At 49.2% G+C, this 22,984-nt stretch overlaps 1 protein-coding gene across 1 annotated transcript in view; it reads left to right on the top strand.

Annotated features, from left to right (window-relative positions):
• LOC140426166 (AP-1 complex subunit mu-1-like) overlaps positions 1-10,980 on the top strand; it is a 67,935-nt gene extending 56,955 nt beyond the window's left edge. Inside the window, exon 11 of the mRNA XM_072510601.1 lies at positions 890-10,980. Coding sequence (XP_072366702.1) covers positions 890-915 — 26 coding nt within the window. The 3' untranslated portion in view covers positions 916-10,980. The remainder of the gene's footprint in view (positions 1-889) is intronic.
• Positions 10,981-22,984: the final 12,004 nt, after the last annotated feature.

Genomic DNA, 22,984 nt, shown 5'->3' with positions numbered 1-22,984 from the left:
CGGCGCCTGTTCGGGTAAGCTGGTACGGGCACGCGCTGCTGGCCTTGTTCTGCATCACAAACAGCTGTCTAGCCCATTGAGCCGATTATTTATAATTTTTGGATAATTCTATCTCATTTTGCTATTAGTTTTAGCTCCAATATTTATCTACCTCTCCTTTATTTAAAAAAATATAAACCGAGGTTTTCAAAGAAAATTGGTTACAAGAAAACCCCAAAATTTGTTTGACTCCCTTACATTGCTTCTTCTGAGTTGCTCAGAGCAGCACCAGGGAAATGAATCTTCAATTCCTAAAGACGCCTGAACAATCCTGGAGGTTGGCAACCTTAGTTTATACTCCCGTGTCATTGCAAAAACACTGCAAATCCATGCCTTTTGAAACCTTTAGAAACCCAGATATATGGGGCAGGTTTTTGCATCATCCCATTGTAAATCATTTTGGGAAACTGCCACAATTTGTTACACCACTCTGGACATTATCCTTCAAAACCTGTCGGGGTATAACCATTATCAAAGTAGGTCAGTGATAGTGTGCACCTGAAACATGGTTCTGTACTGGGATCTGTCTGGTGCAATCAATCCAGCAGTGTTCTTAGTGTTGGTATCCAAGCAACCTGTTGAGTAAACACAGGGCGTCAAATTACAAAAGAGCAATTATATGTGCTCAGTTGCAAAACAAATTCCACTATTTGTCGTCACCCAAGGTGTAAGCCGGGAGAACAGGCGCATGGTGTTAATATCTGGACCAGCACGCAATCTGAACTTGAGATTTTGATGCAAGCTTAAGTCTCAGCGCGAAAGTCTTTATTTGGGAGGGTTAGAGTTTGCGACTTGCGACTGGTAGTTAGTCCTTCCTCTGATTACTTTGTGTCTCTGTGTTGTATTCCAGATTATCAACTGCGCACAAATCAGTAGGAGCTCTGCTATCCTGCGGAATTCCAATGTTTGAAAGAACAAAACTTGTGAACAAAGTTAGATTAAAAAAAAAAGGAATCTTAAACTCTGACTCCACAAGTCTCCACATACGACAGAGCAAAAAATCAAAACGCAGTTCCTACCAAACAAGATAGGAAAATGTGACTTGTCAATGATGCACCATCTCTGTATTGCTTCTGGATATATGTTAGGTTAATATTTCATTAGTGTTCCTTCACTGTTACTTCGAAACAGTCGGATGAAATGCTGATTGATTGCTGCACCCTGCTGGATTTTCTGACATACAGTTTAATCTCTGAAGCTACGAGTGCAGGAGACTAGTAAAGCAATGCTGCGTCAACCTTTTCACTGCACTGATATGGAGGGAGCTCTACTGTCTTTGACATAAGAATCTGTACTTTGGGACTATGAGGAGGTTCTGCCTCATTTGCCTGCAACTCTTGTTCCTTCACACTCCCCCTCCACCCCTAATTGAGCCTGCGGTGCCTTGCTTCAAAGCTCTTAATGTTGGCAAGCACCTCTGGAATCAGAAGTGAAGGTTCACTTCCGTGAGCTTTGTATCCTGTCATTGATTGGGCAAAGTTAATTGGAAAGAAGGTCATAAACAGGCCAAAAAAAAAAATCAAAGAAATAGAAGGGTAGATTTTCCAGCAGAATCATCTACCATCTTGTGGGCAGATATATTTGCACAAGGCCACCATGGTATGTTTTTCTGATCTCCTGCAAGCCATTTCCCAACAGTCCCGCTAATTTGGTACTATTTCTATTACTTACCCAAATATCCAGGGCCACTTAGCGCTAGTTTTATATTTGAATGTAAGTTTAAAGAGTCTGGTGGGAAGATTATCTGGTCACTTGCCAGTGGCCAGCTCAGTGAGGGAGCTGGCCTATTCTTTAATAAGGACATCAGGGGTCCACACCGAGTAAGAATAAAGAACTTTGGTTTATTTACAGTTACGTTATGTATAAGTCCTGGTAAATCCCTACCGGGTGTCTCCACAGTCGGTGCCCTACTGGCCGACCTTTTACATATTAACTGAACGGAGTTCCCCTGCCCCTCAGCGGGGGAGCTCGTACTTCCCAAGAACCATGGAGATGATAATCATTCCCACCTCATGTCTCGTGTGGGATATGACAGATTCTCCACTCTTTCACAACCAGCAGGGGGCCCGCTTGGCACCTGGACCTTACAGGAGTAACGTGGTAAGTTGCAAGTCCCTGACGAAGCTTCCTTTACTCGGACATATTGGAACCCAGAGCCCGAATAGCAGCAGCCTGAGCTTCCACTGAAGTTGTTCAGTGAAGGCCCCATAATTGAGTACCGGGCTGCTTGTATTAAGGAAAGCCAAGTCATATTGAGACCTAACCAGCAGCCCTAAAAAGGTAAGGCGGCCAACCCGAAAAGGTAAGTTTGTTAGATTGTATTTACCCGATTGTGGATCCAGGAGGTGCTAGAGTCCTCCTTCTGACCACGCATTAAAGCACAGGCTGCTGCTGACCGTACTTTTATTGCATGCCAGCTTGTCCTGCAAGGAGCAATGGAGCATGCTAGTACATGGCCTGCCGAAAGATAATGAAGATGTGGGTGCGAAGCTAGATTTTGTGGAAAGTGCATGAAAGATGCCACCAGTTTAGAAGGTGAGGGGCATAATTGTGAGGATAATGCACCGAGTGTGGAAGAAACAGCAGAGGGAGGTTCAGTGAAGCGTGCTGCTGGGATTGGAGTAAAGTGATGGAGTGTGGCGGGAAGAAGGCTCGTGAGGTAACAAATCAATTTAGACCTAAACAGAGAGTAAGAGAGATGCTAATGGGAATCTTAGTAGCTTCGGTCATGTGACTGAATTTTATTGTCTTACATTCCGCCCAGTTTCTGGGTGTTATACTTTTGTACTCTGCTGGCTCAACCACCTCAGACTACAGTCACAAACTATTTGCTTTGGCACCCTTCTTCCGTGGAAACCAGGAACCTTCTTCCAGCTGACCTCCTTCACATGAACCTCCACAGGGCTGCCTGAAGATCTTGAGGCCTTTTGCCATTCTCAAAAACTCACCGGATTCTCCACTTCCAAGTGCAGGTACACAGTGCAGGCAAAGTACATCTCAACCTTAAGAATCTCCCTTTAAATGGCATCACAATTATACAGCAGTCCCAGTGGGCAAGCTGCCAGCGACCATTGGGATAGCATTTCCAGTGAAGCACAAAGCCAAATTTGGGTGGTTCTTCTTGCCCACGTCATTGGGTGGTGGCCCTGCCCACAAGACCCCACTTTGGGTAGAAGCTGCATTTCTCTGCCAGTAACCCTTGGTTATTTTGTTATTTAATCTATTCATTCCTCTAGATCTTGTTTCACCAGTCCCTAGTGCAAACTTTTGTGTTTTATTGTTGCTTGCATGTAGGCACTAGGGAAATCTTTAAAGATACAGACTGCAGTTTGCACTCAGCGGTGAATGAACGGCATCAAATCTTTCACTACACCTACACATACCCACAGGCTCCTTATGGGATTTTGTACTGGAACTTCCTGTAAATTGGAAAGCCAGTTTGGGGCACTGCCCTCTACAGGGGATCTGGGAACTGTATGAACATGTTATGTAACCGTGTGTCTCCTCAGCTAATCAGATTGAATTGTTAATAAGCAGTGCAGAGTCTGAAGCAGGAAGTGTTATTGAGAATATTTAATTAAATGTCAAACTAGGTACAGAAAGAAAAATAAAGCGAGGGAAAGAAGGATAGGATTAAGAAAAGGGAGATGGAAGGCAGCAAGATTTTTTTTCAAACTTAATTGTTATTATTCTTAAATCTCCAACAATAATTAAAATCTGAGGGAATGCAACTCCAAATCTGTAAAATGATTTTTCTGTGCAAGAGATGTTTTCTGGCTATCATTAAGATGTCTCACTTTAATATACTTACACTGAAATAGACGGGAACTAACGACCTCTCCAGCAAGGCCTGGAGTGAGTGCCGTTTAGTACTGATTCATACAAACATGGACCAGGCCTAATGGCACCTGCGGATTTTCCCAGCCGACTGGAGACCCCTAGGTGGTCAACGATAGGACAGAGTGGCTTTTTGGCGCACATGCACCTTGGCAGTGCCACCCTGCACAGGCTACACTGAGCAATTTCCTGATTTCCATATTAATCTGTGTGTACGCTGGAGGCTGCTGCTCAAATTATTTCATCATAACAGTGAGGACTGTTAGCCTCATCATTATTTGTACAGTAACTTTTGGCCGTACACATTCAGAACTCTATATTCCCCTCCCTAAGTACCAGGAGTAATAGCAAACATTAGCATCCTGCTATGATGCCTGCACTATTTGACTAAAAACCTCCTAGCCTTTCAGGTGCCAAATTCAGGCTCGGCCTACTAATAAAGCTGTTGGATTTGGTGAAATGCTGTCTGGTGCTCACTGAGCATCGGGAAAGCTCATCATGATCCTGAAAGAGTTTCTGCTGTTGGGTTTGGGAGATACGTGGACACATCACTTGAATTTCAAGCGCAAGTTTAAAATTTCCCTCTTTTGTGTCTTATTAATCATGGCAGGAAGGGATTCAGCGGTATCTCACCAATTGATGACATTTGCTCCATCCCTTCACCCGTTTCCCTGTGTTTGTTGATCTACACGGGCTCCCAGTTAAACAACGGCTCCATTTTAAAAGTCTCATCCTTTTCTCAAATCCCCCCACCTCTCCCAATCTCACTAATTCCCACCAGGCCTACAATCCTCTGAGATATTTGTGTTACACTAATTCTGGCCTTCTGAAAATCTCAATTTTAATCATTCCACCTTTGACAGCCGTGCCTTCAACTCCCTAAGCTTTGGAATTCCCTCCCTAAAATACTCCATCTCGGACTTTCCTCCTTCAAATCTACATCTCTGACCAAGGATATGCTTTTCTGCATCTAATATTTCATTGTGCGATTTGGTGTCATATTTTATATTATAATGTCCCTGTGAAGCATCATGGAATGTCTTATTACGTTAAAGGCATTAAATAAATACAAGTTATTATTGTCGTTGAAAGGATTAAATCAATGTGAAGCTTTTACCAACAAAACTAATTGATCTCAACATCAGCCAAGTAGAAGTCAGAATAAATTACTGCAACATTGTAGGACCCACGGCTAATCTAATAGTTATTATGCTTAATCACGCCATCACAGAATAATACATAAGAACATAAGAATGAGGAACAGGAGTAGGCCATCTGGCCCCTCGAGCCTGCTCCGCCATTTAATGAGATCATGGCTGATCTTTGTGAACTCAGCTCCACTCTCAGGCCCGTACACCATATCCCCCGAATCCCTTTATTCTTTAGAAAGGCATCTATCTTTTTCTTAAAAACGTTTAAAGAAGGAGCCTCAACTGCTTCACTGGGTAAGGAATTCCAGAGATTCACAACCCTTTGGGTGAACAAGTTCCTCCTACACTCCGTCCTAAATCTACCTCCCCTTATTTTGAGGCTATGCCCCCTAGTTCTGCTTTCCCCGACCAGTGGAAACAACCTGCCCGCATCTATCCTATCTATTCCCTTCATAATTTTATATGTCTCAATAAGATCCCCCCGCATCCTTCTAAACTCCAATGAGTACAGTCCCAGTCTACTCAACCTCTCATCATAATCTAATCCCCTCAACTCTGGGATCAACCTAGTGAATCTCCTCTGCACTCCCTCCAGTGCCAATATGTCCTTTCTCAGGAAAGGAGACCAAAACTGAACACAATACTCCAGATGCGGCCTCACCAACACCCTATACAACTGCAGCATAACCTCACTAGTCTTGAACTCCATCCCTCTAGCAATGAAAGACAAAACACGATTAGCCTTCTTAATCACCTGTTGCACCTGCACACCAACTCTTTGCGACTCGTGCACCAGAACACCCAGGTCCCTCTGCACAGCAGCATGTTTTAACATCTTACCGTTTAAATAATAATCCATTCTGCTGTTATTCCTCCCAAAATGGATAGCCTCACACTTGGCAACATTGAATTCCATCTGCCAGACCCTAGCCCATTCACCTAACCTATCCAAATCCTTCTGCAGACTTCCGGTATCCTCTGCACTTTTTGCTTTACCACTCATCTTAGTGTCGTCTGCAAACTTTGAAACATTGCACTTGGTCCCCAACTCCAAATCGTCTATGTAAATTGTGAACAACTGCGGGCCCAACACTGATCCTTGAGGGACCCCACTAGTTACAGGTTGCCAACCAGAGAAACACCCATTTATCCCCACTCTCTGCTTTCTGTTAGTTAACCAATCCTCTACCCATGCTACCACTTTACCCTCAATGCCATGCATCTTTAGTTTATGCAGCAACCTTTTGTGTGGCACCTTGTCAAAAGCTTTCTGGAAATCCAGATATACCACATCCATTGGCTCCCCGTTATCTACTGCACTGGTAACGTCCTCAAAAAATTCTACCAAATTAGTCAGACACGACCTACCCTTTGTGAACCCATGCTGCGTCTGCCCAATGGGTCAATTTCCCTCCAGGTGCCCCGCTATTTCCTCCTTAATGATAGATTCCAGCACTTTCCCTACAACCGAAGTTAAGCTTACCGGCCCATAATTACCCGCTTTCTGCCGACCTCCTTTTTTAAACAGTGGTGTCACGTTTGCTACTTTCCAATCCTCTGGGACCACCCTAGAGTCTAGTGAATTTTGATAAATTATCACTAGTGCGGTTACAATTTCCCTAGCCATCTCTTTTAACACTCTGGGATGCATCCCATCAGGGCCAGGAGACTTGTCTACCTTTAGCCCCATTAGCTTGCTCAATACTGCCTCCTTAGTGATTACAATCTTCTCAAGATCCTCACCTATCATATCCTTATTTCCATCAGTCACTGGCATGTTATTTGTGTCCTCCACTGTGAAGACTGACCCAAAAAACCTGTTCAGCTCCTCAGCCATTTCCCCATCTCCTATTATGAAATCTCCCTTCTCATCTTTCAAAGGACCAATATTTACCTTAGCCACTCTTTTTTGTCTTATATATTTGTAGAAGCTTTTACTATCTGCTTTTATGTTCTGAGCCAGTTTACTTTCATAGTCTACCTTACTCTTTATGGCTTTTTTAGTAGCTTTCTGTTGTCCCCTAAAGACTTCCCAGTCCTCTAGTCTCCCACTACTTTTTGCCACTTTGTATGTTTTTTCCTTCAATTTGATACTCTCCCTCACCTCCTTAGATATCCACGGTCGATTTTTCCCCTTTCTACCGTCTTTCTTTTTTGTCGGTATGAACCTTTTCTGAACACTGTGAAAGATCGCTCGGAAGGTTCTCCACTGTTCCTCAACTGCTTCACCATGAAGTCTTTGCTCCCAGTCTACCTTAGCTAGTTCTTCTCTCATCCCATTGTAATCGCCTTTGTTTAAGCACAAAACACTAGTGTTTGATTTTACCTTGTCATCCTCCAACTGTATTTTAAATTCCACCATATTGTGGTCGCTCCTTCCAAGAGGATCCCGAACTATGAGTGCAGAAGTGGCCCTTCAGCCCCTTGTGGCTGCACCAATGCATGAAAACTACCTGACGTGCCTACTTAATCCCATTTGCCAGCACTTGGCCCATAGCCTTGAATATTATGACATGTCAAATACTCATCCAGGTACTTTTAAAGGAAGTGAGGCAACCCGCCTCTACCACCCTCCCAGGCAGTGCATTCCAGGCCGTCACCACCCTCTGGATAAAAATGTTTTCCCTCAAGTCCCTCCTAAACCTCCTGCAACTCACCTTGAACTTGTGTCCCCTCGTAACTTCAACTAAGTGGAAACAGCTGCTCCCTATCCACTCTGTCCATGCCCGTCATAATCTTGTACACCTTGATCAGGTCACCCCTCAGCCTTCTCTACTCCAGAGAAAACAGCCCAACCTCTTCCAACCTCTCTTCATAACTTAAACGGTAATCGCCTCTGCACCCGCTCCAGTGCAATAACATTCTTCCTATAATGTGACGACCAGAATTGCACACACAACTCCAGCTGTGGCCTCACCAAGGTTTGTACAACTCCCAACATGACCTCCATGCTTTTGTAATCTATGCCTCGATTGATAAAGGCAAGTGTCTCATCTGCCTTTTTCACCACCCTATAAGCTGCCCATCTGCCTTCAGAGATCTATGGACTAACAACGCGAAGGTCCCTTTGTTCCTCGGAATGTCCCTGTGTCAGGCCATTCATCAAATAATACCTTGTCAAATTACTCCTTCCAAAGTTTATCACCTCACACTTTTCAGGTTAAATTCCATCTGCCACTTTTTTTCCCATTTTCCCATCCCGCCACATCTTCCTGTAACCCACGGCACTCAATCTCATTGTTAACCAATCTTTGTGTCATCTGCAAAACTTACTGATCCTACCCCCCACATAATCATCTATGTCATTTATATGAATGACAAACAGATTCTTGTGGTACGCCACTGGACACTGGTTTCCAGTCACTAAAGCAGCCGTCTATCATCACCCTCTGTCTTCTACAGCTAAGCCAATTTTGAATCCACCTTGTCAAGTAACCCTATGTCCCATGTGCATTTGCCTTCTTTATAAATCTCCCATGTGGGATCTTGTCAAAGGCTTTGCTGAAATCCATGTAAACTACATCAAATGCACTACCCCCATCTACACACCTATCAATCAAATTTGTTGGGCATGATCCCCCTCTGACTATCCCTGATCAAACCTTGCCTCTCCAAGTCGAGATAGATTCTCTCCTTCAGAATTTTCTCCAATAGTTTCTCTACCACCTGTGTAAGACTCACTGGTTTGTAGTTCCCTTGCTCATGTCTACAACTTTTCTTAAATAGTGGGACCACATTAATGTTTCTCCAGTCCTCTGGCACCTCCCCTGTGGCCAGAGAGGAATTAAAAATTTGGGTTAGAGCCCTTGCAATCTCCTCCCTCATCTCCCACAGCATCCTAGGACACAATTCACCCGGACCTGGAGATTTATCCACCTTTAAACCTGTCAACACTTCCAATACCTTGTCACTCCCTATGTCATTTTGCTCAAGAACCTTAGTCTCACTCCCTGAGTTGTATGTCTACCTCCTCATTCTCTTGGGTGATGACAGATCTGAAGTATTAATTCAATACCAATGTCCTCTGGCTCCCCCCAGAGATTTCCCCCTTGGTCCCTAATGGGTCCTACTCTTTCCCTGGTTATCCTCTTCCCATTTATTTACTTATAGAATATCTTGGGATTTTCCCTACTTTTATCAGCCAGACTTTTCTCATATCCCCTCTTAGCTCTCCTAATTGATTTCTTAATCTCCATCCTGCACTTTCTCTACTCCACTAATGCCTCCGCTCAATTGCTCCCCTTGTACTTGCTAAAAGCCTCTCTTCCCTCTCATCATATCCTGAATATCTCAGATCACCCATGGTTCTCTGGGCTTGTTACTCCTTCCTATCACCCTAGAGGGAACATGTTGGGCCTATACCCTCCCCATTTCCTTTTTTACCCCCCCCCCCCCCGCCCTTCTGTAGATTTACCCACAAGTAACTTTTCCCAGTCTAGCTTGGCCAGGTAATGCCTTATTTTACTAAAATACGCTCTCCCCCAGTCCAAAACCTTGTTTTGCAACTTGTCCATTTCTTCATCCATAACAAACTAAAATTGTACCATGTTGTGTTCGCTATCACGAAAATGCTACCATCACCACCTCAACCACTTGCCTGGCTTCAATCCCCAGAATTAGGTCCAGCACTGCACCGTCCCTTGATGGACACTCTACATATTGAGCTAAAAACTTCTCCTGGATACATTTCAAGAACTCACTCAATTTAATCCCTGATGTACCGTCAATTACCACGAGACGAGAATGGTGGAACAATCGAGGCTTTATTGAACAAGATATTGTGCCTCCTGTAGCTGGAACCAGAATAGCTGCAGTGCAGGAGAGCATACACTTTTATACGCCGCCTGCTGGTCGGAGCCAGCAGGCAAGGATTTACCATTGTACCTCTAATATACGGGCAGTGTCATAATACATATAATATACCACTAGTGGTGTTCACCACAATCCCTTAACGTGATGAGTATCCCAAATAATGTGGGGAAAGTTGAAATCACCTAATATAATTACCTGACTATTATTTTTACACAACTCCGTGAATTGTGCACATATTTGCTCCTCAATTTCCCACTGACTATCTGGAGGTTTATAATAAACACCTAGCAATGCGAATGTGCCTTTTTATTCCTAAACTTTGCCCAAAAGGTTCCATTTGATGCCTCCTCCAAGATATCATCTCTCCTTACTGCAGTAACTGGCTCCTTAACTAATGCTGCAATGCTTCCTCCTCTTTCACCCCCTCCTCTGTCTCATTTGAAGATGCTATATACCGGGATGTTGTGCTGCCAATCCTGCCCCTCCCTCAATCATGTCTCCGTGATGGCTACTATATCACAATTCCACGTGTCAATCCTCACCCTAAACTCAACCGTTTTACCTGCAATACTTCTGGCATTAAAATAGAGGACATCCAGCCTTGTCTTACTCCCTTGAAACTTCTGCGTTATTCTCTCGGACTTGATTCCTTTTCTGTATTATGCTGTGTCCCTAATCTGCGAACAGTCTGTGTCCCCTCCCCCTTTGAAATAATATGGATGCAGCAGTAGGGTTTAACAAAAAGTTACAATAATGATTCAGGGACCTAGAGATGTTAAGTGGTAAATAGAGATTTTCAGAATTTAATGCATCGTTATTGGAGTAAAGACGACGAAAGGGCCAGATTCTGGTGTATGAGTTATGGATATATGTGCTTAAAATAATCTATTTTTAATTTGCCTTGTGTAAACGGAGGCGTGTGGTGTGAAATCTGTGATGAGAGAAATTAATTTGATGGAAGAGTCTCTGGCTAATTCAGTCATTTGCAGCCATTTTAATAAGGCAGGGTAGGCCCCAAAAAGCCGACTGAGAACAGTTAAGTATTGACCTGGAACCTCCAGGAATAAAAGATGAATCTCCTGCTGTGAACAACCTGCGAGAACATTCATGGGTGCATTCACAATAAAAAGATTTACAAAGATTTGCTTTGAATACTGTTTGTTTATTAATTATAAAACATTGGAGATGGGAAAACAATTAAGGCCTGTTTCACTAGATGGGCGGTTGGAGAAAGAGGGCCATTTGATGAAGCTTACAGTATTACATCCAGAAAGAATTTTTTTTTAAATTAATTCATGAGATGTGTGCATTGACTGTAGCGTGTTGCTTTCTGCGGTGGTACACCCATAGATCCAAAGAGGGTGAGACCCTGATCCCACGACTTTGAAGGAATGGCGATATTTTTTCACATCAATATGGTGTTTGCCTGGGAGAACACCTTGCAAGTGATGGTACTCTCATTTACTTGTTACCATTGTTGTACCAAGTGGTAGAGGTCATGGATTTTGGAGGTGCTGTGGCAGGAGCCTTGGTGAGTTGCTGCAGTGCATCTTGTAGATGGTACCCACTGCTGTGTCTGAGTCGGTGGTGGAAAGACTGAACTTAAGATGGTGGATGGGTACCTATTACGATCCTAGACCAGACCCAACAGTGGCTAGGATACTGGATCAAAACCCCAATATTTAGATTATTTGCAAGACCGTGCGGAAAGAATAATTCGCTTCAGGAGTGATTGCATGAGAAATAGGGCTTTGGTATTTTTAAACATAAAACTTTATTATGAATACAATATTTTAACTTCACACCTGAAAGGAACAGCTTACAATACCCCTTACACACTGCTACTCAATTTCCCATTGAACAACAAAAAATTAAACATACAGCTCTCAATCTATCTTAAAATCAGCATGACATAGAGTAATACTTGCTTTATAAAGAGATTTGGTCGCAGTTAGAACCCCTTTCAGACTCTGGCTGAATATCTTTGAAGAGCTGGTCATGTGCCGTGTTTCAGCTGCTTCCTTATCCCCAGGCAAGACTGCTCTGCTTTAAATATTATTACTCTTTTATAACTATCTTTTGGAGATAATTTTGGGCTCGGTGTCAGACAGATCAGACTTTACTTCTTCCTCCAAAGCCCTCTCGAAAACTGACTTGTGCATTCCTTGGCTCCAACCCAACAATTACATCATCTCTCCAAGCTAAAAGACAAAATACTCTCAGCAGATTGAAAGTATATTAACTCCCCAGGAACTTTCACTAGTCAAACCACAGTGTATTAGCCTAGACTGAAAAAACTCCTTTGGTCAATTTTGGCTTCTGGCTCCTGGAAGCTCTCAGGCCTTCACAAAACAAAATCCTGTTTAAAAACATGATCACTGCAGTCACACACACTATAACCCCTAAATTGTCCAATATTTAGAAGCCTATATTCCTAAAACACTTCATTCATCACATACCAAAAAAGTGGACTGCTTTATCCCGGATAATGCTGAGTGTTGTTGGAGCTGTACTCTTCCAGACAAATAGAACATAGAACATACAGTGCAGAAGGAGGCCATTTGGCCCATCGAGTCTGCTTTGGAGAGTTAGGAAGCAAGATACTCACCACAGGATTCCCAGCCTCTGATGTGGTTTTGTAGCTGCAGTATTTATATGAAGAGTCCAGCTCAGTTTCTGGTCAATCGTGATGGGGTGTTGATGGTAACAGAGTTGGGATTGGCTACTGTTAAATGTCAACAGGAGGTGATTAGGTTCTCTCTTTTGGAGATGACCTTTATCTGGCATTTGTTTTGGCATGAATGACACAGGGCAGAATTTAGTACTCATCCCAGCTGGTTCAAGGGGCGGGGGGGGGGTGGGGTTTGCAATGTGGAGAGCATGAAATCTGTTGGACAGGATTGAATCTGTCATCACAAATGTCCCAACCCAGTTACAATTTTATACCGGGGCAGGCAGGTTCTCAGATGGGAAGTCCACTTTTGCTCCAGTTAAGGCCCTTAATAGCCATTTAATAGCCATTTAATGGCCCTTTTCCCACCCATCATCCAGGTCGATGATTGATTAGATGGGGAAAGCTGAAATTGAACAACGATCTCAGGTAGGAATTTAGGGGCAGTGGAGTGGGGGGGCACCAAGATCAAAAGCACCCTTTGGAATAACGCCCAGTGGCCTCTCGACTTTTCTCCCTCCCAACCTGTACTCTGAGTCTCTTCCCCCTTCCCTCCCCCCCCCCCTCCCCCAAACCCCGCCATTCACAACCACCAGGCTCTCGCTACTGGCACCCCTCTGCCTGATCCCGGTTCCTGCCATTTAGTTTCAGGCAACTAACTGCAGTGCTTCATCTAGCCACTGCAGCGCTGTTTCTGGAATGACTGGAAAACTGCTAGCCAATTCTTCCCAGTGATGGCAGAAGTCCCGCCTTCTGCCACTCAATGCCCCTTAGAGCATGAAATGACATCAGGCCTGCTGGAGTTGGGGGATGTGTTCCCCTCCAGCCCTGCCATCCTGAATACCCCGACCGCTATGTACAATATTCCACCAAACTCTACAACCATTTTTCAGAAAGGGAATTGGCAAAGTGATGCATGATCAATGACCACTAAAGCGAGGTTGTAGTCCAACTGAAGGCTTTAATAAGCTAGATGTTTCACCCAGCAGCTCAGATACAGAATGAAGGCTGCTGGGGCGGCACGGGTTCTTATACCCCGCCTAGCAGGGCGGAGCTATCATACATTCTAACCAATAGAAAGCATACAGTTTCCACCAATGGTGCTTTAGCCTATCAGGTACCGTAATACCAATAATACCACACAAAAGGTAGAGAAATCCCTGAAAATGGCTAAACTCTCAATCTGTAAAAGCACTGGGAACTCACAGAGATCATTATCAGGAATTGTATTCCCTGAAAATACAAACAAGGAGCAGGAGTTCGCCATTCAGCTCCTCAAGTCTGCTCCGCCATTTAATAAGATCATAGCTGACCTGACAGTAACCTCAAATCTATACTCCGCCTACCCTCGAATAACCTATCAACCCCTTGCTCACCAAGAATCTGTCCACATCTGCCTTAAAACTATTCAAAGCTTCTGCTTCCACCGCCGTTTCAGGAAGAGAGTTCCAGAGACTCACAACCCTCAGAGAAATAATTACACCTCATCTCTGTTTCAGATGAACGACCCCTTTTTATTTAACAGTGACCCCCCATCCCTCCGTACCTCACCAGTTCTAGATTCTCCAACAAGAGGAAACATCCTTACCACTGGCTGCAATACTGGTGGTATTTGTAAACATGGCCCATTTCCCAAACAGGATTTGTTGTAGCCACTCAAGATACTTGCCATATCCTGGAAATACTCCCTCAGCACTTGCAGATTGGCTTGCACCGGCAGCCTGTGGGAACTTTTAAATCTTTGAACGGCATCTCTTCATTGTTAGAAGGAAGCAGAGGACCTTGCTGTGCTCTTGAAGAGAACAAGGCCTCCTGGAGAGCGGAGCCATGGGCGTGCCTGGGCAGAACTCGGTTATCACTACACTTTAACGCTGGTCAGACTCAGGTCAGTGTGCACTACAATGATCAGATACCAATCTCAACTCATTTGCTGCAGTGGTAGAAGATAAGGGTTTGTACATAGAATTGTATAGAATTACAATGTACTGCACTAGAACAAGCCATTCAGCTCAATAATAAAATGTATTAGTGTCACAAGTAGGCTTAAGTTAACACTGCAATTAAAATTAACTGGTCGCCACACTCCGGTGCCTGTTCGGGTACATTGAGGGAGAATTCAGAATATCCAATTCACCTAACAAACACATCTTTCGGGACTTGTGGGTGAAAACCGGAGGAAACCCACGCAGACACAGGGAGAACACGCAGACCCCGTACAGACAGTGACCCAAGCAGGAATCGAACCCGGAACCCTGGCGCTGTGAAGCAACAGTGGTAACCACTGTGCTACCGTGCCACCCTATGTGTTAATGCTAATGTTTATTCTCCAACTGAACCTCCTCCCAACCTCTCCATTTATCTCTAACCAGCTGACCTCCTATTTTGTTCTTCAACTATCTTCCCTTAAATGTTATTCACCTAAGCTGTTCCTTGTGGTGGTAAGTTCCATAACTACCCTCCAGGTCAAGAGTTTTTTCCTGAATTTCCTTTTGTAATTATCAGTCACTTTCTTGAATGTCTCTGAGTTATGACCACCCCCACAAGGGGGAATATTTTCTCTTCACCTACCCGATTAGACTCTTTCATAATCTTTAAAGACCTTTATTGGGATACACCTCCTTTCTAAAGTAGACTCCTCAGCCTGTTTAATCTTTCCTGACAGGTATAACATCATCTTCATTGTATGTCCAGTCAGGAATATAAGGTGTGTAAAGTATAAGGTTGCAAAAAAATCAACTGTTTCTTCTTATAAATATTAATCCTACAGATGAATATGTATGGAGGCAAATAAAATGTTTACTGCCTTTTGACTCACATGCGTTTGATTCAAACATTCTGCAAAATGAATTGCAAAGTTTTGACACGATGGCAAGCTGTCCTGATATTTTAATTTCCTGCCAAGTGTGACAGTGCAGTGGGATAAGGCGTTCCAAAATACACAACCATTAATTTACATCAGTTGATTTTGAAGCAAATTATTCAGCCTGTGACAGTACCCGCAACTGCCTGTTGGGGCACGAATGTCGGTCTGCGCAAAAAATGGAGTGGATGGCCTTTGAATCGATAGTGAAGGAGTTCATCCCATTGGGTGTTTTGTCAGCTGTCACTATGGCAACTGAGTACAGCCAGCCAGGTACAAAACAAACCATAAACTGCAACTTCCCAATCACATAAGAAAGAAGAGTCCGAAGCTAGAAATCTGAAAAATAAACAGAGACCGCTGGAAATACTCAGGGCCTGGCTACATGCAGGGGTGTGAAACCAGTTAAAAGTTTCAGGTGGTTGATGAAAGATCATGGCAGAGGAGGCCTAAGCATTCTCAGTGGAGTCTGAAGTTGCTCTTCTGGACTCGACAAGAAAAGTTTAAACATCTTTAAAAACGCATCCTTCGTGCCTATTCTGGCCCTGGTCCTCCTCCTCCTCCTCCTCATCGGGTTGGCTTGGCAGCGAAGCTATTTGCTGCCCCGTGCTCAGGCAGTATATGAATTGTCGTTGGTTCCCAAGGACAGCACGGTAGCACATTGGTTGGCACTGTAGCTTCAGAGTGCCAGGGTCCTAGGTTCGATTCCCAGCTTTGGTCGCTGTTGTGTAGAGTCTGCACATTCTCCCCATGTCAGCGTGGGTTTCCTCGGGATGCTCCAGTTTCCTCCCACAAGTCCTGAAAGATGTGGGGCGTCATTCTCCGACCCCCCGCCGGGTCGGAGAATGGCCGTTGGCCGCCGTGAATCCCGCCCCCGCCCCCGCCGAAGTCTCCGAAGGGAGAAAAGTCGGCGGGGCGTTAATGGCGGCGCTGCCGCGGAGAATGTCACGGGTCTGCGCAAGGCAGCCGATTTTCGGCCTGCCGATATTCTCCCTTCCGGATGGGCCGAAGTCCCGTCGACGTGATGACCGTTCACGTCGACGTTAATCAAATCTCCTTTTCATCGGCTTGACCCGGTGCTCCAGGCTCACGCCAACCAGCGAGGAGGTGAGTGACGGCCTGGGGGGTTGGCTCTGGGCAGGAAATGGCGTGGCCGCAGACTGATTGCGTGAGGAGAGGTGTGTCTCGGCTTGTGTGTGTGTGTGTGTGCGGCGGGGGGGGGGTGTGGTTAGAGTAGGCTGGGCTTCGGGGGAGTGCCGGGAGGGGGTCCGTGCTGGGGTGGAGGTTGGGGGGGGGTCCGTGCTGGGGTGGAGGTTGGGGGGGGGGGGTCCGTGCTGGGGTGGAGATTGGGGGGGGGGTCCGTGCTGGGGTGGAGGTTGGGGGTTGGGGGGGGTCCGTGCTGGGGTGGAGGTTGGGGGGGGGGTCCGTGCTGGGGTGGAGGTTGGGGGGGGGTCCGTGCTGGGGTGGAGGTTGGGGGTGGGGTCCGTGCCGGGGTGGAGGTTGGGGGGGAGTCCGTGCTGGGGTGGAGGTTGGGGGGGGGTCCGTGCTGGGGTGGAGGTTGGGGGGGGGGGTCCGTGCTGGGGTGGAGGTTGGGGGTTGGGGGGGGTCCGTGCTGGGGTGGAGGTTGGGGGTTGGGGAGGGGGTCCGTGCCGGGGTGGAGGTTGGGGGGTGGAGGTTGGGGGGTGGGGTCCGTGCCGGGGTGGAGGTTGGGGGGGGGGTCCGTGCTGGGGTGGAGGTTGGGGGGGGGTCCGTGCTGGCGTGGAGGTTGGGGGCTGGGGGGTGGTCCGTGCCGGGGTGGAGATTGGGGGGGGGGGTCCGTGCTGGGGTGGAGGTTGGGGGGTGATCCGTGCTGGGGTGGAGGTTGGGGGTTGGGGAGGGGGTCCGTGCTGGGGTGGAGGTTGGGGGTTGGGGAGGGGGTCCGTGACGGGGTGGAGGTTGGGGGGGTCCGTGCTGGGGGGGAGGTTGGGGGGGGGGTCCGTGCTGGGGTGGAGGTTGGGGGTTGGGGGGGGGTCTGTGCCGGGGTGGAGGTTGGTGGTTGGGGGGTGTCCGTGCTGGGGTGGAGGTTGGGGAGGGGGTCCGTGCTGGGGTGGAGGTTGGGGGTTGGGGGGGGTCCGTGCTGGGGTGGAGTTTGGGGAGGGGGTCCGTCCTGGGGTGGAGGTTGGGGGTTGGAGGGGGTCCATGCTGGGGTGGAGGTTGGGGAGGGGGTCCGTGCTGGGGTGGAGTTTGGGGGTTGGGGGGGGGTCCGTGCTGGGGTGGAGGTTGGGGGTTGGGGGGGGTCCGTGCTGGGGTGGAGGTTGGGGGTTGGGGGGGGTCCGTGCTGGGGTGGATGTTGGGGAGGGGGTCCGTGCTGGGGTGGAGGTTGGGTGTTGGGGCGGGTCCGTGCCGGGGTGGAGGTTGGGGGTTGGAGGGGGTCTGTGCTGGGGTGGAGGTTGGGGGTTGGGGGGGGTCCGTGCTGGGGTGGAGGTTGGGGAGGGGGTCCGTGCTGGGGTGGAGGTTGGGGGTTGGAGGGGGTCCGTGCTGGGGTGGAGGTTGGGGAGGGGGTCCGTGCCGAGGAGGGTGATGGGAGGGCAAATGAGTTGGTCCACCTGGCCAGGTGCCAGCCTCCAACAGTTGGACCCATGCGGTCCATGCCACCTGGCTGGGGGGAGGAGGGGATATGGGCAATGATGACATGTCGTCGTTCCCCTCCCCCCCACCAGGCCGTCATGTTTTCAGATCATCCAGCGATGTTGGCCGCCGTGGTGGCAGCGGCTCATGTCTATGTTGCCCTGGATGAGGAGGAGGAGGAGCGTGCCAGAGAGGCGGCGCAGGCTGCCGCAGAGGGGCAGGCGGCAGCCGCCCAGGCTGGAGGGACACCTGACCGACAGGACGAGGAGGGGGAGGAGGACGTCGCGGCCCCATGGCAACGGAGGCACCCGAGGGCGCCCCGTGTGTACCGGCCCCGGCAGTCATACCAGGACCTCACGGACCGGGAATGCAGGAGGAGACTCCGGATGAGCCGGGAAACCGTGGCACACATCTGCCACCTGCTGGCACACCTGTCACCGCGTGGCACTGGCGGGGGACACCCTCTCCCCGTGTCCGTCAAGGTTACGGTGGCCCTGAACTTTTATGCAACGGGGTCATTCCAGGCACCGAGTGGGGACCTGTCCGGCATATCGCAGACATCGGTGCATCGGTGCATCCGGGCAGTGACAGATGCCCTTTATGCCATGGCGCACCGCTACATCCGCTTCCCCATGGACCGGGCCAGCCAAGATGCCCGGGCCGTGGGCTTCTCTGCCGTTGCCGGGTTCCCCATGGTCCAGGGCGCGATCGATGGGATGCACGTCGCGGTGCGGCCACCTGCAGAGAACAGGGCCGTGTTCACTAATAAGAAGATGAACGTACAGGTGGTCTGCGACCACCGCATGATGATCCTGCACGTCTGCGCCCGTCACCCAGGCAGTGTACACGACTCATTCGTGTTGTCGCGGTCATCCATCCCCGGCATGTACGAGGGACGCCATCCCCGGCTGAGGGGCTGGTTGCTGGGCGACAGGGGCTACCCATTGCGATCGTGGCTGATGACGCTTATACGGAGGCCACGCAATGAGGCGGAGAACCGCTACAATGATGCCCATGTAGCGACAAGGGGAGTGATCGAGAGGTGCTTTGGCGTGCTGAAGATGCGTTTCAGGTGCCTGGACCTCTCTGGGGGCGCCCTCCAGTATCGGTCAGATAGGGTCGGCCGCATCATTGTGGTGTGCTGCGTCCTGCACAACATAGCCCAGGAGAGGGGCGTGTGCCGCAGGCAGAGGAGGGCGGAGTGGAGGAGCAGCAGGAAGAGGCGCAGTCCTCCCCAGATGAGGGGGATGGGGGCAATGGTCAGGGCAGACAGGGTAGACACAGGCGGGTGGCTGTCCACCGTTACCGGCTGGCCCAGCGGGCACGGGACAGACTGATAGACGCCCGCTTCACTGACTAGATGGGCATGGGAATCGGGTAGTATGGCCACAGACCGCACACCATGGCAACAGCCGACCACCCACAGCCCCCACCCATCCACCCACCCAGCACCCTCACCCCCCTCCCCAACCCCACACACCCCACCCGCATGCACACCACCCCCCCCCCCCCCAATTGCCGATCCACCGGCGGCACAACGGGCCGGGCTCACCCAGTTGCGGGTGGACGCGTGTCTATCGCAGGCCATGGAGGATGATGACAACCCGCCTCCGATGAGCTCCTGGCTCTACATCGTTGGACTATGTCTGACCCATGGCCACAGTACCACCATCCACCCGGACCATCCCTGCATGCGGCTGTGACACTGCAGCGCACGGTCCCATCCTCTGCCCGGGGGATGTTGATGGCGGCCCAGGGGGAAGGGGGCAGACTCACCTGGGGCTGAGGTAAGACCACCCGTCACACACACACTTGCGCTCAACGTACATGACACGCCCGCACACTTTGGACAGAGCACAAAGGCAGCTTCGGTAGGTGTAACATTGACTTTAATAACCAAAGGAGTTCATGCACGCGCCCTAGCCCCTAAAACTCATCTGTGCCCTGCACCCATGCCAACTTACTCAGTGTCTAATTGTTTGGCCTTACGGGCCCTTTGACTACGTCTACGTGGTTCCCCAGACGGTACAGCAGAACTGGAGGTGGACTCCTGTGATTCCTGCCCTCTGACACTGGATCCCTTTGGCGGCCGTTTCCTGGGGCGTCCTGGCCTAGATGGGCCAGGCTGCGGCCCGGGCGACTGGGATGGCGAGCTGCCAGCCTGTCCCGCCCGTTGCCCACCCGATGCACCTGGGACGGAAGGGGGGGGAGTCCGAGGTGTCGCGGTGTACCGGGACCTCCCCTACAGAGGGAGCCGGGACGGACCACACCACCTCCTCCTCCCTCGGGGTGCCCGATGGCCCCCAGGCCTCTACATGGGTGGGGGATGCGAACGGACTGGCCATCCGACGCGCCCCCGACATCTGGCGCTGCCAGTCCAGGAGGCCCGTGCTGGTATCGACAGGGGTCTGCAAGTTTGCAGCCATGGAGCCCAGGGGGTTGTCAAGCCCTGTCTGTGACAGTGCGACGCCGGCTCGCACATGGCCACTGGCGCCGATGCCCTCAGCGATGGCCTGCTGAGACTGGGCCATGGCCTGCTGAGACTGGGCCATGGCCTGCAGAGACTGGGCTATGGTCTGCTGAGACTGGGCCATGGCCTGCTGAGACTGGGCTATGGCGTTGAGCGCCTCTGCCATCTGGCGCTGGCACTGGCTCATGGCCTCCTGTGAGAGGGCAGCCATTTCCTGGGCCACAGACGCCGCCTGCACAGAAGGCCCCAGGCCTCGCAAACCGTTCCCCATGTCTGACACCGTCGCACCCATTGCCTCCACCGCGGACGCCACCCGTGCGGTGTCAGCCTGGGTGGCACGCATGACCGGGACCACTCCCAGCTCCTGGACGCGGGTGGACTCCTCCACCTGCGACCGCAGCCGTCGCAAGCCACCCGTCACCCTATTCGCTCGTCTCCGTGTCGGTGGTTGCATCGGATCTATGTGTGGGTGTGGTAACTGCAGGAACCCGGGATCCATCTGGGCGGCAGATGTTCGCTTGGCCTGGGCTGCCCTCCGACCACCCGGTCCCTCTGCTGCTCCTAGCTCCACCTGCTGTACCGGGAGGGCTGTGTTGTGCGCACCAGTGAGTGTACCAGACGCCTCATCACTAAAGTGCCCAACCGTGGTGAGTGTTTCTGCGATGGTGGAGGGTGTTGGTGACAGCAGTGGCGTTGTGTCGTGCTCTTCGTCCCACTCTGACTACATGGCACTTTGAACAAAGAACAAAGAAATGTACAGCACAGGAACAGGCCCTTCGGCCCTCCAAGCCCGTGCCGACCATACTGCCCGACTAAACTACAATCTTCTACACTTCCTGGGTCCGTATCCTTCTATTCCCATCCTATTCATATATTTGTCAAGATGCCCCTTAAATGTCCCTATCGTCCCTGCCTCCACTACCTCCTCCGGTAGTGAGTTCCAGGCACCCACTACCCTCTGCGTAAAAAACTTGCCTCGTACATCTACTCTAAACTTTGCCCCTCTCACCTTAAACCTATGCCCCCTAGTAATTGACCCCTCTACCCTGGGGAAAAGCCTCTGACTATCCACTCTGTCTATGCCCCTCATAATTTTGTATACCTCTATCAGGTCGCCCCTCAACCTCCTTCGTTCCAGTGAGAACAAACCGAGTTTATTCAATCGCTCCTCATAGCTTATGCCCTCCATACCAGGCAACATTCTGGTAAATCTCTTCTGCACCCTCTCTAAAGCCTCCACATCCTTCTGGTAGTGTGGCGACCAGAATTGAACACTATACTCCAAGTGTGGCCTAACTAAGGTTCTATACAGCTGCAACATGACTTGCCAATTCTTATACTCAATGCCCCGGCCAATGAAGGCAAGCATGCCGTATGCCTTCTTGACTACCTTCTCCACCTGTGTAGCCCCTTTCAGTGATCTGTGGACCTGTACTCCTAGATCTCTTTGACTTTCAATACTCCTGAGGGTTCTACCATTCACTGTATATTCCCTACCTGCATTAGCCCTTCCAAAATGCATTACCTCACATTTGTCCAGGTTAAACTCCATCTGCCATCTCTCCGCCCAAGTCTCCAGACAATCTAAATCCTGCTGTATCCTCAGACAGTCCTCATCGCTATCCGCAATTCCACCAACCTTTGTGTCGTCTGCAAACTTACTAATCAGACCAGTTACATTTTCCTCCAAATCATTTATATATACTACAAAGAGCAAAGGTCCCAGCACTGATCCCTGTGGAACACCACTGGTCACAGCCCTCCAATTAGAAAAGCATCCCTCCATTGCTACCCTCTGCCTTCTATGGCCTAGCCAGTTCTGTATCCACCTTGCCAGTTCACCCCTGATCCCGTGTGACTTCACCTTTTGTACTAGTCTACCATGAGGGACCTTGTCAAAGGCCTTACTGAAGTCCATATAGACAACATCTACTGCCCTACCTGCATCAATCATCTTAGTGACCTCCTCGAAAAACTCGATCAAGTTAGTGAGACACGACCTCCCCTTCACAAAACCGTGCTGCCTCTCACTAATACGTCCATTTGCTTCCAAATGGGAGTAGATCCTGTCTCGAAGAATTCTCTCCAGTAATTTCCCTACCACTGAAGTAAGGCTCACCGGCCTGTAGTTCCCGGGATTATCCCTGCCACCCTTCTTAAACAGAGGAACAACATTGGCTATTCTCCAGTCCTCCGGGACATCCCCTGAAGACAGCGAGGATCCAAAGATTTCTGTCAAGGCCTCAGCAATTTCCTCTCCAGCCTCCTTCAGTATTCTGGGGTAGATCCCATCCGGCCCTGGGGACTTATCTACCTTAATATTTTTTAAGACACCCAACACCTCGTCTTTTTGGATCACAATGTGACCCAGGCTATCTACACCCCCTTCTCCAGACTCAACATCTACCAATTCCTTCTCTTTGGTGAATACTGATGCAAAGTATTCATTTAGTACCTCGCCCATTTCCTCTGGCTCCACACATAGATTCCCTTGCCTATCCTTCAGTGGGCCAACCCTTTCCCTGGCTACCCTCTTG

This window comes from Scyliorhinus torazame, chromosome 7 (assembly GCF_047496885.1).
Source record: "Scyliorhinus torazame isolate Kashiwa2021f chromosome 7, sScyTor2.1, whole genome shotgun sequence".
Classification (NCBI taxonomy): Eukaryota; Metazoa; Chordata; class Chondrichthyes; order Carcharhiniformes; family Scyliorhinidae; genus Scyliorhinus; species Scyliorhinus torazame.
Note: the sequence above shows the minus strand (reverse complement) of the source record. Positions and strands in the feature narration are given on the sequence as shown.